Genomic DNA, 16,627 nt, shown 5'->3' with positions numbered 1-16,627 from the left:
CGTAGGAACCGGGGGGGATGTTAGAAACAATATTAGAAACAGGTGGATTTGTCCCCCCCAAAAAAATTATATCAGTTCGCGCAGATCAGCTGTACTATTAATGAGGAGACAGACCGGACCAATCACGGAGCCGGTTCAGGTATTAAGTCCCGCCTCTCAGTAGAAACAGCCAATCAGCTTGCTGGTTTTGTGGCGCGGAGAAGAGGCAGTGTGCTGTTTGGGAAGCCCCTCCACCTCGCTGTGAGATTTAGTAGCGGGATCGGGACACGCAGCCGCTTCAGCTGATTTTAAAACAGAGACGGATATATGGTGATTTTTCTAAAAGAAAGGTAACGGTAGGCTAACCACGTAAACTGTGATATGTTTCTGATAGCTGGTTAAAAATACACGTCTCTGAATCAGCACACAGATCAAAACCCACTGGAATTAATAAACTGCAGCTGTGTTAGTGAGTTAGCTTTACTTTGGAATTAGCTAGATTGGGAGTCAGGGTTAAAGAAAAAAATATATATATGTAATGATCAACTTGCCCTGTACCTGATCAGCTAATCACTATTTCATTTTCAAACTGTGTTTATCAATTTAGGATTACAGGACTTACTGTGAGCTATAATGAACGAAAATTCATTTAGCTAACTAATTAGCTAGAAGCTGCATGTAGTGGATAGCCAGAATGTAGTACAGTACTTTATGTTTGTAGTTTAAAGCAGTTTCTTAACCCTGATCACTGCCCTGAAATAGTGTTTTCCACCTGATCCAGCTGATCAGCTAATAAACAGTAATTTGCTGAGTTTACCTGTTAAATCATTTAGCCCCTTATGGAGCCTAAATTAATCATGTATATCAGCAGTGTATTAAACACATCATACCACCACTTACTTTATTAAATGCCTTTAAAGCAGAGAAATCTCTAGAATATGCAGAACAGTGTTAATATTCAGTAGAATATGTAAGAACAGGGTTGAGAAACACTGACCTAACCTGACTTCTGTTCATTTGTAGTTCACAGTAAGACCACATGTCCTGACGTTTATAAAAATCTCTATGAAACGTAATTTTACATTCTTTTACATAAAAGGACACCATCTTAAGAAGAGCTCTCAGTAGAAAAAAAAGCGCAGGAGAAACTGTAAATATACGACAGAATTTACATGCCAGTACATAATAATAATAATAATAATAATAAACCAAATCTGTTATATTATTTTAAATATTAGGTGTTAACTGATCATTTTTGTCATATGTATATAATTCACACATTGCATGCATCATTTTTTCTAACCACAGTACCTGTAACGTGGAGTAACATGTTAAGGTTGTAAAATCACCTTACAATAATAATTACTATTAATAAGTACTTTTAATTAAAAGTAATTTCCACAAATGATGTTCTAGGAAACTATAGGGTAGACTTGGGTTCATACTGGCAAATGTGTCCCCCCCCCAATATTAAGCCCGCTCTTACGCCCTTGGTCTCCATCCAATCTAGTGCAATAAGAATATCTTAATTCTGAGTATCAACAGATACTGATAGAGTGCAATGCATGTGTATTGCATGGCGTAAGGCAACAAGCCAGACGTCTGCATGGAGTCGAAAGAGCTTTCTATTAATGCCAATTGATCTAGCATTGTACAAAATTGCTCCCTACACATGAAGTGGTCTTTTTTTTTTTCAAGAGCTGTATTTCTTAACTCGTGGATGCATTTAAAATTAAATACCTTACTATAAAAAAGAAAATTACTGATTTCACTCAAAAAGGAAAGATGATTGATACAATTGTTTTTTTGTTGAAAATGCTCAATCAGCATTACACAAAGGGCGCAGACCCATTTCCTTCCTCCAAACTCTAATTACTCACGACATCACATGCTCTATTAGGTAGCAACCTCCCTTTATCAGTATTTTGCAGAATAAAGCCACAACACCTCTGAAAGGCTCAGTACTGAAGTCTGGCATACCAGAACCACTCCCCTCTAAGCTCACTTCATGGAATTTTACAGAATTTCACTCAGAGCCTGAATAATACTGTAACAAACAGCGTATGTCCAAAATAGCCTGCATTTCTCATCATGCTACACACTGAATCACACATTTTTTTCAGTGTTGTAAATAAACTATTTTAAATACACATACTTTTTCCAAAATTATAGACCACAATAAACAAATCAGATCAGCGCAGAGTGTTACTAATAAACATTTATCTTATGTTGTTTGTGGACTACTTACGAAAAACAAACTACTTTATAGAGTCATGAATGTTTTATGATATCCTTTCTCTACCCTGTGCATTACCTGCACCTTCATATTAGAGCTTTACACTTGTTGTTCAATGCTGGATTAAAACCAAAATAGCTATGCAGTTGGCTTTCAGAGTCATTTAAAAAACAAGATAGGGCATAAAATAGCTAAATATGATTGGACCAATCCCAGTCCTAAGCCACTGGAGGGACCCATAGATCCAGTTGAAGGAATCTTTACAGTCAGCTCACAGAAAGTGGAATTCTTATTACTGCCAGAGAGAGCTGAGAACTGCAGTTGACCCTTTGCCACTGATTCACATGATCATCAAGCAAAACGCTTACTCAGAGACATACACACACTTCCTGCATCATTCCCAAAGGAGTGTGACCAGGACTTCCCTCCATGTGAGCTGATCCTTTAACAGCTTCCAAGCTTCAGCTTTGAAGTGTGACATTACTTACAGAACTTTTCCTGACCCTGATTTTCATATCTCGTCTCATCTGCAGGAAATGTTGACCCAGCAAATGATACATAAAGGTAAAGATGCAGATTTAGGAGCTTTAAAGGAAGTGCAGTGTTGAGTCATGTTCAATGTGATTTTTCACTGAACTGTTTTCAAAGAACCATTTTCATATAATTGTGTAAGGGCTCACCCAGCTTAAAAAGGTCATACTGTTCCCAGCAAAGCTTCCTAACTGGGTGAGTCTCGTAAAGTTAGTTAATTTGACCCAAGTGCAGAGTAGACAAGACTGAGAGCAGATTGAGTCAAACTAAAAATACTAACTAAAAACAGGAGGGAACCAAAATAAATGGCCACACCTAATGTGGGGATTTTGGCAGGAAAAAAAGAAAGGATGCCAGGGAGAAAAGGAAAATGGACAAAATATACAATATTGCTCCTTCAACAAAAATAGGAAACTAAGAAACTGAAAAGTGGAAACAGAAAGAGAGAAGAGGAAGGCACAACCTTTCTTCCACAGTTAAATGTAGCTTTTGAAACTTAAACTTTATTTTCTCTTTTCTTTTGGTAAAAGGAAATACAGGAAAGAGGTCCAAGAGACCAGAGAGCTCGAAATACAGAATAGCACATTCATACACCCACAAAGACTACAGGTGTTGCTGGTTATGCCTGATTGCCTCCAGAATCTACCTGTTGCCCCCCTCTGGTGGCCGGAGGCCGCCTAGCCCTGGAGCCAGCCCTTACAAATTGTAATAAAAAACTGGCGCTGAGTGGTTCAGCAGTCTAAAGTGCTGCCACTATGAGCGAGAGGTTGCAGGCTCAAACCCCCACTCATGCAGCTGCCAGTGCTCAGATGGAGGAAAATTGTCCCTGCTCCCTCCGGTTGGGTAGATGGTGCTCTCTTCCCACATCACTTCTAGGGTTACCCAAATTGAACTCGCCTCATTTACCTCTGAATGCAAAATCAGAGTTTGCTCTCCAGGATAAAAAGTTGGAGACCACTACTGTAGGTGTTTGTGGCAAACCTCAAAAGGGCTCCTTTGTCCTTCTTTAAGCTTAACATCGCAACCATCAACATTTAAAAGACTTTCCACCAATTCCAACCCACTTAACCTCATACAACCTCACTCATACTGACCTCATTCCTGACCACTGCAGTCTGATTCAGCTGACAGAGCAGAGCATGGTACACTAGAACGCTATAAAAACACTCCCGATTGCAGTATCTGATGAGACATCCTTGCTGATCTGCATATCAAGCATGACTGATGCATCTGAGCTGCGAGGCGTGGGATCAGACTTAAAATACAATGCGAGATGATAAGGAGACAGGAAATACCCACAGCATTGCCTGCAACTAAACAGGAAATGTTCAGGATGCTTTATTTTCACTGTGATGAGTCAGGAACGATTTTAGGAATTTAAGTGCTGTTCTGGCTTAGGGATTTTTAGGTTTACTACATAACTTATACATACATCATTCTCGCATAACATGAGCAAACCACATTTAAATTACATACTTGCATTTTAAAAAGTCAATAAATTAAAGTTAATTAATAATACTGTAACAATTTCAATACTTCACTGAGTCAAATACAACAAGACTTGTTGGTTGCAAATCACCAGACGGTTACCAAAAATAGCATCATCTTTGGGCCAGAGAAGTGGTTTCTCCGACCCCGGTTTTAGACTGCTTTGCTTGGGGGGGGGGGGAGATACTGGCAGTACTTATGATACTGGCTAAAATTGATGTATGAAGTAAAGAAATTAAAATATTGCATGTCTTCAACAGAAAACAACTCATTCTAGGGTTTCCTACAGATTATATTTATTGAATGAAACATTCATTAAATAAATGCAGAGGGGTATGTCCATGTTAGGAGAGATTAGCTGCTACTAACCAAGTTAGTTGCTTGCTTAATTGCTAGCTGCTAATACTACAAGTTAAGTAACAAAAAAGCTTACGATTAGCAAGTAACACTGAGCAACAAATCACCACAATTTAGCAAACGTTACCATGTGGAAATCTGTTAAAACTGGAAGAAATTTTTTATTCGCCCTTACATACATCCCCCTCAGCCCCCCACTAGAACAGGCCATGGGTTTCTCAGTTGTTAAGAATGTCAAGTTACTGTAAACAGGTTTGTGGGTTTAATTCTCAGGGCCAAGACTGGACACCCCTGGCCTCAAGATAAAATAATTAGCCTGGGATCAGAATGTTGTTGGTTCCACACTTGAAAAAAGCCATTTCCAGTAACACCTACTTCATTTGGCTAGAGAAGTTGTGATGCCTCAGTGGTTAGAGAACTGAAATATTGTTCACAGGTTGTGGGTTCAATATTTGAATCTGCAATCCAGTTCCTGCTCTAACGTAGTAACTGCATACGGCGTGGGCGTGACCAGACCAGAGCGGGTCCAGGTCTATCGGACTTAGGTCTGGGCTTTGACGTAGTCAGATATATTCTGGGCTTTGAATCTTTTTGAATTTCCAATCAATTACTCTGTTGTATGCTTTGGGTCATTGTTCTCCCTGATTTAAAAAAAATCTTAGTTTTTACAGTCCTGACCGAAAAGATTTTTTTTTAAATGGCCTTAAAACCAAAAGTCTGCTAATTCAATCCATACAACACTGCTTGAGCCTCTTCTTTGGGCTAAAGCACGCAGTAATGGATCAAACATTTCAACAAGCTGCTTGTGCCGGGCCCTTGAGCAATGTCTTTTATCCTCCAAAGGGACTATAGCATGATGGTGTATTGTTGTATTGGGCAGCCATTGCCTAAAGATTTGAGAAGCAGGTTAAGGGCTTGAGGGATATTTGTTTATTACAACTGAAGTGAATTCATAGCCCTTGAGAAAGGCACCTAACGCCCATGTTCATGCTCCCTGTGATCCGAGATGGCTGCAGGTGTGTGTTCTCACTGCTCTAATCACTACAGCCAGTATGTGTATTCACTGCCACAAACGGGCTAAATTCCCTAGTTTAAATAGCTGTGCAATGGCTCAAAGTTGTTTTTGTTCCCGTTTAATATTTTTCCACAGAAGTTATGAAACTGATCCTAACTGACCCAGAACGTGATCTGAACAGTAACTTATAAGCATAAGAAACAGGTATTTGATTATAAGGAGACTAATAGTTGTGATCAGCAAATGGACATTTAGAAATTGCTCTCATTTGGGGCACTTGGGGCCTGCTTAAGTTGTTTACTGCCGAAGTACAGCTCCACACAGCGAGCCTCGTTTAATACAGGAGTAGAAATAACTCTGACATACTGTAACACACTGCACTGCTTCCATTGCCTAATCCTCATGGCTCGGTGTGGGTGTGGATGTGTGTGTGTGTGCATCTGTGTGTGGGAGTGAGTGTGTGCAAACTGCCAAAAGAGCTGAATCACATTCCGGTCATCTCACACTGGAAAAACTGGGGGGAAAAAAGGTTGCAGCACAAAATCCTCATCAGTCTATATCAAGAGGTGTATTATTCTATACCTATATAAACTACATGGACAAAAATATTGGGACACCTACACCTTATACATTACAAGGAGCTGTTTTTATGACATCCCATTATGTACAACAATAAACATTATGACTACCTCCTTCTGTAGTGTGTGTTGTGCTGGCGCAAGTGGATCAGACAGAGCAGTGCTGCTGGAATTTTTAAACACGGTATTCACTCACCGTCCACTCTATTAGACATCATTGCTCACAGGATGTTATTAGCTGGTGGACTATTCTCAGTCCAGCAGTGACACTGAAGTGTTTAAAAACTCCAGCAGCACTGCTGTATCTGATCCACTTGTACACCCACAACACACATTACGACAACACCACCATGTCAGCTTCACTGCAGTGCTAAAAATGACCCACCAGCCAAATAATACCTGCACTGTGGTGGTCCTGCACTCTATAATTGTAGCACTATGAAGTAGGGGTGTTTCAAAAACAATGTATTGTTTTTTTTATTATTAGTATACATGTAAGGATAAGTGGCAGATAGTGGTTAATTTTAATGTTGTGTTTAAACCCTACCACATAAAGCAGTGTTGTATTTTAGATCCTGTTCTGACTGAATAAAAAGTAAACTTTTCTTCTACTGCCACTTTACAAATACAATTTTATTTATAGGTGTCCTTCCAATAAATACACATTTTCTAGTTTTTTTGTGAAATATAATAGGTATCTGAGTTGTATATGCATGCTGCTTTTGAAACCGTTCTTCAACCTCCAATCAGAAGCGATATGTTTGCATGTATAAATATTCATGAGCAAGAGCCGAAATCCTGTCTTTCTTCAGAGACCAGTAATTCAGTTAACTAAAGCAGGCTTATTCAGAAACACAAAAAACGGCTCACATAGCATTCATTCATACTAGAGACCACAACTAGACATTTTAAAATGAATAAAAAACAATGGAATGAGAGCTTTAAACAACCGCATATATAACCTGGCTTATATTAAATCGAAAGCCTGACATAGTTATGTCATATATCATGTATCAAGTTCTTGACAGTACACAGCCCTATAACAAAGTGCTCTTTTATACTTAGTATAGCTAAAAAAAATGCCTAATAGGTGTAGAATTGAATATACTATAGCCAAAACATAGCCAATCTAGATCATCTAGATGTCCACACTGTATTCCAGACACATTTGAAATAAATAACTAGACTGCAGCTCCCATGAGGCCCTGCAGAGTCAGCTGTGCTGTGAGGCCGGGTAGGGAGGCTTTGTGTTCGTGTGAGGAGAAGAGGTCAGCAGGATGGGCTTGGCACCAGTCACACTGTTGATTCAACTGCTGCGTAAAGATGCAGTTTCACTTTCCTGTCTGGAGAAATCTGGACTGCACGTAGCCAAACCACAGAGAGAGAAACCATGAGCTCATACTGCACCAGCTTCAACACCGCCATTCAATTCTCTCTGTTCACACTCACAGTCAGTCAAACCATCATCTTCTTTTTTTTCCCCTCCCTTTCTCGTTCACTCTAGTCATTTATCTAGTGTCACATCCTCTTACAAACACACAGATATAGAAGGCTACATCCTCTTTCTCTCCTCACTCTCCTCCCTCAACAGTTTTAACATGAATTCCTGTAAGAATGACTAATTCAGCTCTTACGCAAACAAAGCGGTTTTGCTGGAAAAATTAGACCTCAAAGTGCTGAGATACTGGACAGCCACTTTCAAAAACCAATATACAGTTTTTATTTTACAGTCTGGAGAATTCTGGTCCCTGGGTGAAAAGCTTTATACTGAAAATTTGACATACAGCAAAAATGAAATGCAAAGTAATGGCACTTAAAGTGTGTTATATAATTTCAGTAATTAAATATAAATTATGTCCAAAATGTGCAGATTTATTCTAAATTAAGTCTGTTCTCAGTAGAGGATTAGTTTATTTATTTACATTTACAAGCTACAAATGCATCATTTAACTAGCAGTGCCCAAACTTTTGCAACAAAAATATAAAAGGTGGAAACGCATCATATAACCACTACTTAGCACTGGGCAATATGACGTCAAAAAAGGTGACGATTAAATAAACCTTTTTCCTCGATGATGATTAGTGAATTAGTGATTCTTTAAATGAGACATTGCATGCATACAACCTTTCTAACTCCTGCTTTTTTTCCTCTTTCTTTCCTTTCTGTTTTCTCTATCTATCACTTCTACATGTATGGAGATGCCCTGTTCCTGATGTTCCCAGCCTGGCTCTCCACTGCCCGTTGTGTTGTACTCTGGCTCTGTGACCCTGCACTGATCAACATTAACACACTCAGAATCTGTTTCTATATTAGCCATAGCTCTATTGTTTGTGCCCATCACATTTTTATACTCATAAATTAGTACCTGTTACATTAGCTATAGCCTTACATTAATTGTACTGAGCGGGTCAACCCGAGTAGGATGGGTTCTTGGTTCCTTCCAAGGTTTCTTCCTCTTAAAGGGAGTTTTTCCTTGCCACTGTGTCACCATAACAATTGGCATCTCTGTAGTGCTGCTCATAAGAGGCGTGGACCTGTTTTTCTCTGTAAAGCTGCTTTGTGACAACCTTTGATGTAAATAGCTCTATATATAAATAAAATAGAATTGAATTGAATTGAATGTTTCTTTGATTTCTCTTGCTGGAAAAGTGTCAGCAGTCAAGTCAAGCTGTGTGGACTGATATACGTTGTGTGTCAATAATTGATGTGAAATAACTTTTAAAAAAGGGCTTCACAATGTAATTTCAACATAGTATTCAGAATATGCATTAAATGCGCATTAATCGCATGACAAAATGCAATGACAAAATGCAATGACATCTGCAATGTCATCTGCAATGTCATCTGCAATGTCATCTGCAATGTCATCTGCAATGTCATCTGCAATGTCTAATTAATTTTCTTTAACTTTTTGGTGCTTAACATATATAAAAAAAGAAAATCACAAAATTAATTTAATTAATCAAATTAATGTTTTAATGCGGTATAAAATGAGATAATCAAGATTGTGTATCTTTCCACATAGAAGCTGTTGGGGGACTCTCAGTAGATAGACATTTGGTTCTGTCATAAACTTTTAACGATTTTCATATTTTAAACTTTTACTTTACTGAAATACAAGGCCATTAGGTTTGCACAGTGTTTAATATAAAAACTGCATACAAGATTGAAGAGGTCTGCCTACTATTTATAAACAAAAACGGTGCTATCTGTTTATTAAAAAAAAACCCTAAAGGTGTTATGTAAGAACTAAAAAGATTAATTTAAGAATAACTTAATTTAATTAAGAATAACTCATATATTTGAAGAATATCACAATTTATTTATTAATATTGCCCAGCCCTACTGCCCAACATTTTTTTTTTATTTCAGACTTTAATACATGGTTTCTATAGTGTGCGTGTATTAATATTAGTGTTAGCCTCCAGTTCTCAGCACAATGTTCAATGGTGTGGAGTGTTTCAGCAATAGTTACATATAATTGTAGAAATTATGTCATGTTTTAATGCTGTACTCAAAAATGGTTCCATATTGGAGGCTCTTATTTACATTCTGAGAATTCTCCTTAGTGCTGCCGGCTGAACAATAATGTCTGTCAAAGACTCCTTGAGGATACCAGATGGCACACAGAACACTACACTTAAAACAAAGTCTCGGAACTGGATTTATTTAAAACAGCGGACACCCAATACATTAAAATATAGCTGGATCTGCTCTGGTTCAATTCACTGGATCGGTTTGGGACATCTCTAGTGATTGTGCAGTAAAATCTACAGTGTGTTTTCTGTACAGATAATGTCAACATATTTACATAAATATGTATATACACAATAAATAATACATATCTTTAGACCAGAGCAGTTTTTGTGTTATTTTTCACAATCACAATAAGTCTTCAGATTAATTGTTTGAAATGTAACATTCTATCCCAATCACACCTCAACAAAGAAACAATGCTGTTTATGCAAGAGTATCCTGATTGAAAGAGTGTTATATGTCTTGCTTTTTTAATTCCTGGCAATTTAAAAGTAAGTGGCTTCCAAATTTAAATAAATTATACTGTCAGGAATGAAGGCATGTCACTCACACAGTGTGCGCACTGTCAGTCTCTGATACAAGTCACTCCTGATGGACTGACAGGATGTCTGGCTGAAGCAGGAAGAACATTTAGGAGTCTCTTTAGTGCTGAAGAGAAGCTAAAGTGTCTGGTTTTACATGGGATAAGCTGTGCTTTCATGTTTTATGGAAAGCAGGTGGTTTATAGGATGATTTAACATGCTGCAGGCTGGTCAGCAGCTGGGCTGAGTTGAGGAGAGAGGTTCGTACCTTCATGTTGGGCCTTTCTGTGACCAGCGAGCCGTCCTTGGCGTAAGAAAACACAGTGAAGTCATCTGGCAGGAGCAAGCTGTAAAAAAAAGAATGTGTAGTATTGGAAATGTAAAGCAATTACAACAAAATACATGTGGATACAGTTACAGATATGTTTACTGGCTGGCTGGTTCCCTATGGTTGCTACTTGCATAGCTAAATCACACAGTGCCCTCAACCTGTAAAGCTAGGTTGCATATTATATATTTGATTATGTGGTTTCTGACACCCTGTTATCACTATTAAAAGTGCACTATGAGGAAGACTATGGTGAAATAGCTGAACACTAGAGGTGAAGCATTTATCTGTAGATAATTGATTCTCAGTCTCATCACATGGTTCTGGCTGGGTACAACGGTTTGAGTATTTTAAAAGCTTCTACAAATGGCTCAGCTTCTGCAACAAGTCAAAGAACCTCGATTTAGTACCAAATATTAGCTTTTCTGCCAAGAAAAAAATGGAACTTGATCAGAAGCTAAAAGCAGATCCTTAACCTAATCCTTAAAACCCAATCCTTAAAAAGATCCTGAATCAGCTGGATCGCATTGGGAAACACTATGACAAACATCCCTAATAAAACATAAGTTGTAGGTGACTGATGTGTGTATGATGTGGTGTGTCACTTAGCTAGCTTTCAAATCTTCCAATGGATCATATTACACAACACCAAGTTCCTTTTTTGACCTGTGGGTGTCACTGCATCATTTTAACACTTTTTTTTATTGTTGCTCAGAACCTGAACTCTGACTGTTCCTTATATGAGCAAGGTCAGTTGTTTGGCTGATGAAAAACTGTCAAACTGTCTTCTTCTTGTTCCACAACTTGGGCACACTAATCAGTTATTGTAGTCCTTTTAAGGGTCTCAACAAAAGTGTAAGGGCCCATGACGAGGGGCCATAGCCCACACTCAGAAATTCACACTTTTATAAAACACCACAAATTCTTTTTTGCAAGAACTGCTTAGAAGAGTTTGTGTTTCTTCGCTAATTTGCATAGAAATAATCGCGATAAAATATGTTAATCATTTTGAGACCATTATGTGTGACTAATATTATAAATAAAAAAATAACAAATTAAATGCAGTTATTTTATTTACATTTTTATTACTAAGACTACAGACACTGGAGTGTATATTTCCTGCATACTGCAAATTAGGTGTGAGCGATATGGCCCTAAATAATATTACGATTTTTCATGGTAATTTTATTATTGCATGTGATAGGCTAATGCACACCCCTAAACTGAGATATTAAAAATACAAGAATTTTATCAGATTTGTAACAGAAGTCAACGATGCAGAATTTCATGATACTAATAATGCACTCCACACTCCACAATTTAAGTAAAAAACAAAGTAAAATAAACAATAATGGACAGATATAATCTGTCTCTAGTTGATATATCAGGGAAAAAGAAAACTGTTAATTTTTCTTTTGTTAAAAACTGTAAAAAAAAAAATAAAATAAAAGTAGTACTTGATAATTAGGGGAGGGTGATATGGCACAATATTTCAGGGTATAATATTGTTCACAATATTAAAAAATGTTGGCAATATTATTGTGTTCGATACGATATAGCACACCCCTACTGCAAATAAAACCACACATAAAATCACACATCCAAAAATTGGCAGAGTAAAAGGAGACAATCTAACATCTCCTTTAGAATAATGTCCTCCAGTTGTTGGTTCACATATTGGTGATAATAATTGTTATGTAAAAAAAAAATCACTTACTTCCTGAGACCAGCAAAACTTTGTCCATATATTGTACAATAAATTATTAATGTAATTATTCTGACAGGGCAAGCAAATTTAAATTAACTTGATGCAAAAGCTATTTATTATATATTATATAACTTCCTAATGACTAGTAATTACTAGCAATTGTACTCATATTTCAGAGATCTCCAAGCTTTGAACTATGGAAATAGCAGCTCTGACTGACAGTTTAAAGAACAGATTGTAGGTACAGAAGTGAATGTGAACAGAAGCATGTTAGATGTAACAGAAGCGAATCAGGGAAGTGCAATTCTCTCTTTCGAGGCACAAATCCAAGAAAACTCTCGTGTCTGGCTCTTCAAATGACAACAAGCTGTCAGCCGGAGGAGTGGAGAATGTTTTGTGCTAAGAGCAGCTCTACTCTCAGAGCAGAGAGTGTTACAGAAATGGGAGTAATGTTTTAGTAAAGAGCAGGGCTGGGTCCCGGCAGGGTTATTACCATGCAAAATTCAGAGGAGTTTTGACACATTCTTAAACACAATGTCAAAAATATGCTCCCTGAATACGCATCTTGAAGCTAAACAAATAATCAGATTATTCTGTCACCTCTCTACGATTGTCCAGAACACTGAAACAATCCTGTGTGTCTAAACTAGAATATTTATACAGAAGATCGCAATTGCACTATACTGTAAACATAAATGGCAATAAAAAGAAATGAGAATGTGCCAAGTTTTCACAAAATTTTGTAAGCACAGTAATCTACTACTTCAAAGCATTTGTTGTCAGTGACTGCCGTCTTGGGTAAACCATGGTAAAATGTGCCTTTTCATTTATTAAATCATTAAATAAATAAAACAACCTAAACATGGAATAATCCACCATCATGAAAAAGACCAGATAACTCATTGGCTGATTGACTACACTTATTGTAAGGGGAACATCTGCATTATGTGATTTATTTCCTATCACGTTAAAGCTCTCCTTCCGCTAAAATCCACTTTTTCTTGTTCTATGTGAAATACTATAGGTCTCTGAGTTGTATATACATGCTGCACATTGTCCATTGTCTGCAGTAGCACACCAGTGTTATTTGCTTTGCCCAGTAATTCAGAGCTAAGGAATAAATGGTTAGAATTTGTCTATGGAACATCAAAAGCAAAGAACAATTGAGATAGGTAGTTGTATTTTTAAACAGTTTTTTTTTTTTTTTTTTTTTTTTTAACACTAGTTTTAACACTATTTTTACTTTTTTGACCTGGACTACGCACCTCTCTGTGTAAGTAACTATAGGTTTACATCGGATCTTCGGTGAATTTAACGTTTTACAGAGGCTCTAAGACTAGGTCAGTGGCTGAACTGCACTGTTATTAGTGTAAAACGTCTTTATTTTAAAATGTTTCTAACTTTTGCCATCTCGCTGGTGTCATAGTGCTGTTAGCCAATCAGAGGCGATATGTTTGCATGGATAAATATTCATGATCATGATCAAGAGCCGAAATGCCATCGTTTCCCCCGCACTCCTTCACAGGGTCTAAAGCAGTGTTATACCAGATCACTTTTTTTTCTCAAAAAACAGCTCACATGGAATTTATTCATACAGACCAACTAGACATTTTTAAATGAATACAAAAAAAAACAATGGAATGAGACCTTTTAAAACAACTCAAATAACCCACAGTAAAGAAGTGCAGAGTCTTTCAGTTCCATATATTTTAGTTTCAGCTCCTTCAGTAAAGTGTAGTGGGAGGACTTTACAAGTCAAAGTGAAGCAAAGGCACTTTTTTTTTTTAGGGCAGACTCTGCCAAGTCTCAGCTTTGGCAGATGAAACTCAAATGCTTCTTTGTACACAATCCAATCAGTTCTAAAGCTGCCTTAGATCAGACTAATGGAATCATAAGGGAGGCTGGCTTCCTTTACGGTTTCATTAGCAGGCTTGCTGCCTTCCCTATTTGACAGAAACATCTGAGTAGATCATCTACATTTTTTTATTATTATTATTATTGAGAATCAAAACAGAAAAATAAGTGGTCAGAAAAGGATCACAGTACTGATGCTGACTGGGCTCTAAGTGGTACATGTGTTGTTACTTGGGTATTGGGTTAGGATCATAAGTTGCCTGCCAAATAAAATTCTAACCAAAACAGTAGGCAACACCTGGTCACTAATAAGGGGCTAGAAATAGGGCTGCACAGCATCAGAACAAATTATATTTTGTTCTTATGCCATACATATTGCATAAGAACTCTGAATGTCTCGCTATCTTTAAGAAACTCCTGAAGACAGAGCTCTTCAAAGAGCCCTTACTCTCTTAACACCTCTAACACACTAACTACTTCTAACCCCTCCTTCACTTCTCTATCCCTTTATTTCCCACTGACCTCCTTTAGGCCCTATTTAAAGATGTTTTTACCTTTAACTTCTATTACTTTTGTACTTCACTATTGTAAGTCGCTTTGGACAAAAGCGTCTGCCAACTGTAAAGTAATGTAATGTAATATTGCAATATAAAACAACAGAGATTTTTTTTTCTTCAGAAGTCAATTAATGTCTCAATATTAATAATGCCTTCTCTGAATTAATAATTGCTAAATGAATAATTATACTGATATTGCACATTATATTTTGCAGCAATAGCTACAAGATGAAGTAAATGAGCAACAAATGAGATTTTCTCAATTTTATGCAAACAAATGATGATGCAGTGAAACTGCTGAAATTGTATACTGGTTGGCGGACAAAAAATTCGGACCAATAACAGACACGAGGGTCTGACATCCCCACTTTCTGCTCTGTGAACCTTTGATTCCTACCATACTTAATTTATATCCCCAGCAGTGTAACCTTGGTTCTGTCTGTCTGTCTACTATTCTAATAAAACAGTGTCCAGGGTGTGTGTAGGTGTGTGAAGAGTGGGTGTTCAGTAGGTGATAGTGCTGAGTCAGATGGTGAGGAGGGAAAAAAAAAAAAAAAAAAAAAAAGAACACTGTTACTCTGTGGTGGGATTAATAATTAAGACTGTCTCTTGTGTAGTCATGGACTACCATTAATCATCCAGCTGTCTCACAGTCTAGACTCATTTACTGTTACAGCAAGATCAAGAATCTATTAATCAAACACTCCATATAATCTGTGCATGATATTCAATCAAAAGCTGAAGTGCTCTGAACACTCCAGCACCAAAAGCACAAAGCAAACTCTGCATCTTCAAGTAAAATTGTGTCACATATAAATTCATTTAAACTGTTGTTTCACTGCTTTTTAAGGTCATTGGACATAGTGCTGGGCGATATGGGAAAAATCATATATCACGATATGATTTTTTTTTTATATCATTGCTTACTTCTTTTCCAACTTTATTTCAAAGTGACATTAAACCAAACTTTCACAAATGAGAATTACTACCCTTTAGTGCAGCAATATATATGTAGCAAATTAAAACAAATGAGGTAGATGCAGTAGCTAATTTATTCAAAAGTATACAGGTAATTAAATTGAGTTATTAAAATAAACTCAATTAACATGTCCGTCAAATAACGTAAAGCAGCGTCATGTCGCAAAACCACATTATGAAGCTTTTTTTGCGAAGATTACTTTATTATCACTTATATATAGTGATAATAAAGTAATACTTATAGTAGAGTTTATGCAAAGTGACCACGTCAATACATTTAATTTAATTTAATTTAATTTAATCGTAGCCTACTTTATATATTTGCATGAATAATTGATGAAATTACTGTAGAAACGATAGGGACGATAGAAGGTAAGTAGCACAATAGACACTTTTCTATCATCCCCACGATATTTATCGGCATATCGCATAGCACTATATGGACATCAAACATTCCACACAACCATTACAAATCTAGACCCTTGTTACACACACCAAAAAGCACTCAAAAAAAACTAAGTTGCTATTCAAGTGAGGGAACTAATACATTGTAAGTAAGGGACAAAAATTATTCGCTGACCAAGTGAGTGAAAGTATGAAACACTTAACGTGCGAGTGAAAGACGCTGAACAAATTGCTGATCAATTAAGGGAACAAACAAGACGCTAATCAAATCAGATCAGACTGAGCGACTGAGTAAATCCTTGAGTGAATGAGTGTGTGGTTGGTGTGGCGCAGTGGATAACGCCACTGCACACCTGTAAGCTACCACATCATGTGGGAGCCTGGGGTTTAATTGATAATCTGGATGACTATACTGCTCTATACCAATAAGAATCAATGGGTACGAATCCTAACACTACGCTGGCCCAACTCTGTAATATAGGGCTGCATCGATTAGTCGGTGCAGTAGGTGACAATGTTGACTATAAAAAAATTGTCAAATCCAAATTTCATTG

General features: G+C 37.2%; 1 protein-coding gene across 2 annotated transcripts in view; it reads right to left on the bottom strand.

The window, feature by feature from the left end:
• The window catches only part of adam9 (ADAM metallopeptidase domain 9), a 56,483-nt gene that overhangs the window by 26,471 nt on the left and 13,385 nt on the right, over window positions 1–16,627 (bottom strand). For both annotated transcript variants that reach the window (XM_007229346.3, XM_015604366.3), the window contains exon 4: window positions 10,512–10,590. In XM_007229346.3, coding sequence (XP_007229408.2) covers window positions 10,512–10,590 — 79 coding nt within the window. The remainder of the gene's footprint in view (window positions 1–10,511; window positions 10,591–16,627) is intronic.

This window comes from Astyanax mexicanus, chromosome 12, assembly GCF_023375975.1.
Source record: "Astyanax mexicanus isolate ESR-SI-001 chromosome 12, AstMex3_surface, whole genome shotgun sequence".
In the NCBI taxonomy this organism is placed as follows: Eukaryota; Metazoa; Chordata; class Actinopteri; order Characiformes; family Acestrorhamphidae; genus Astyanax; species Astyanax mexicanus.
The sequence above is the reverse complement of the archived record's forward strand: the minus strand, read 5'-3'. Positions and strand labels throughout refer to the sequence as shown.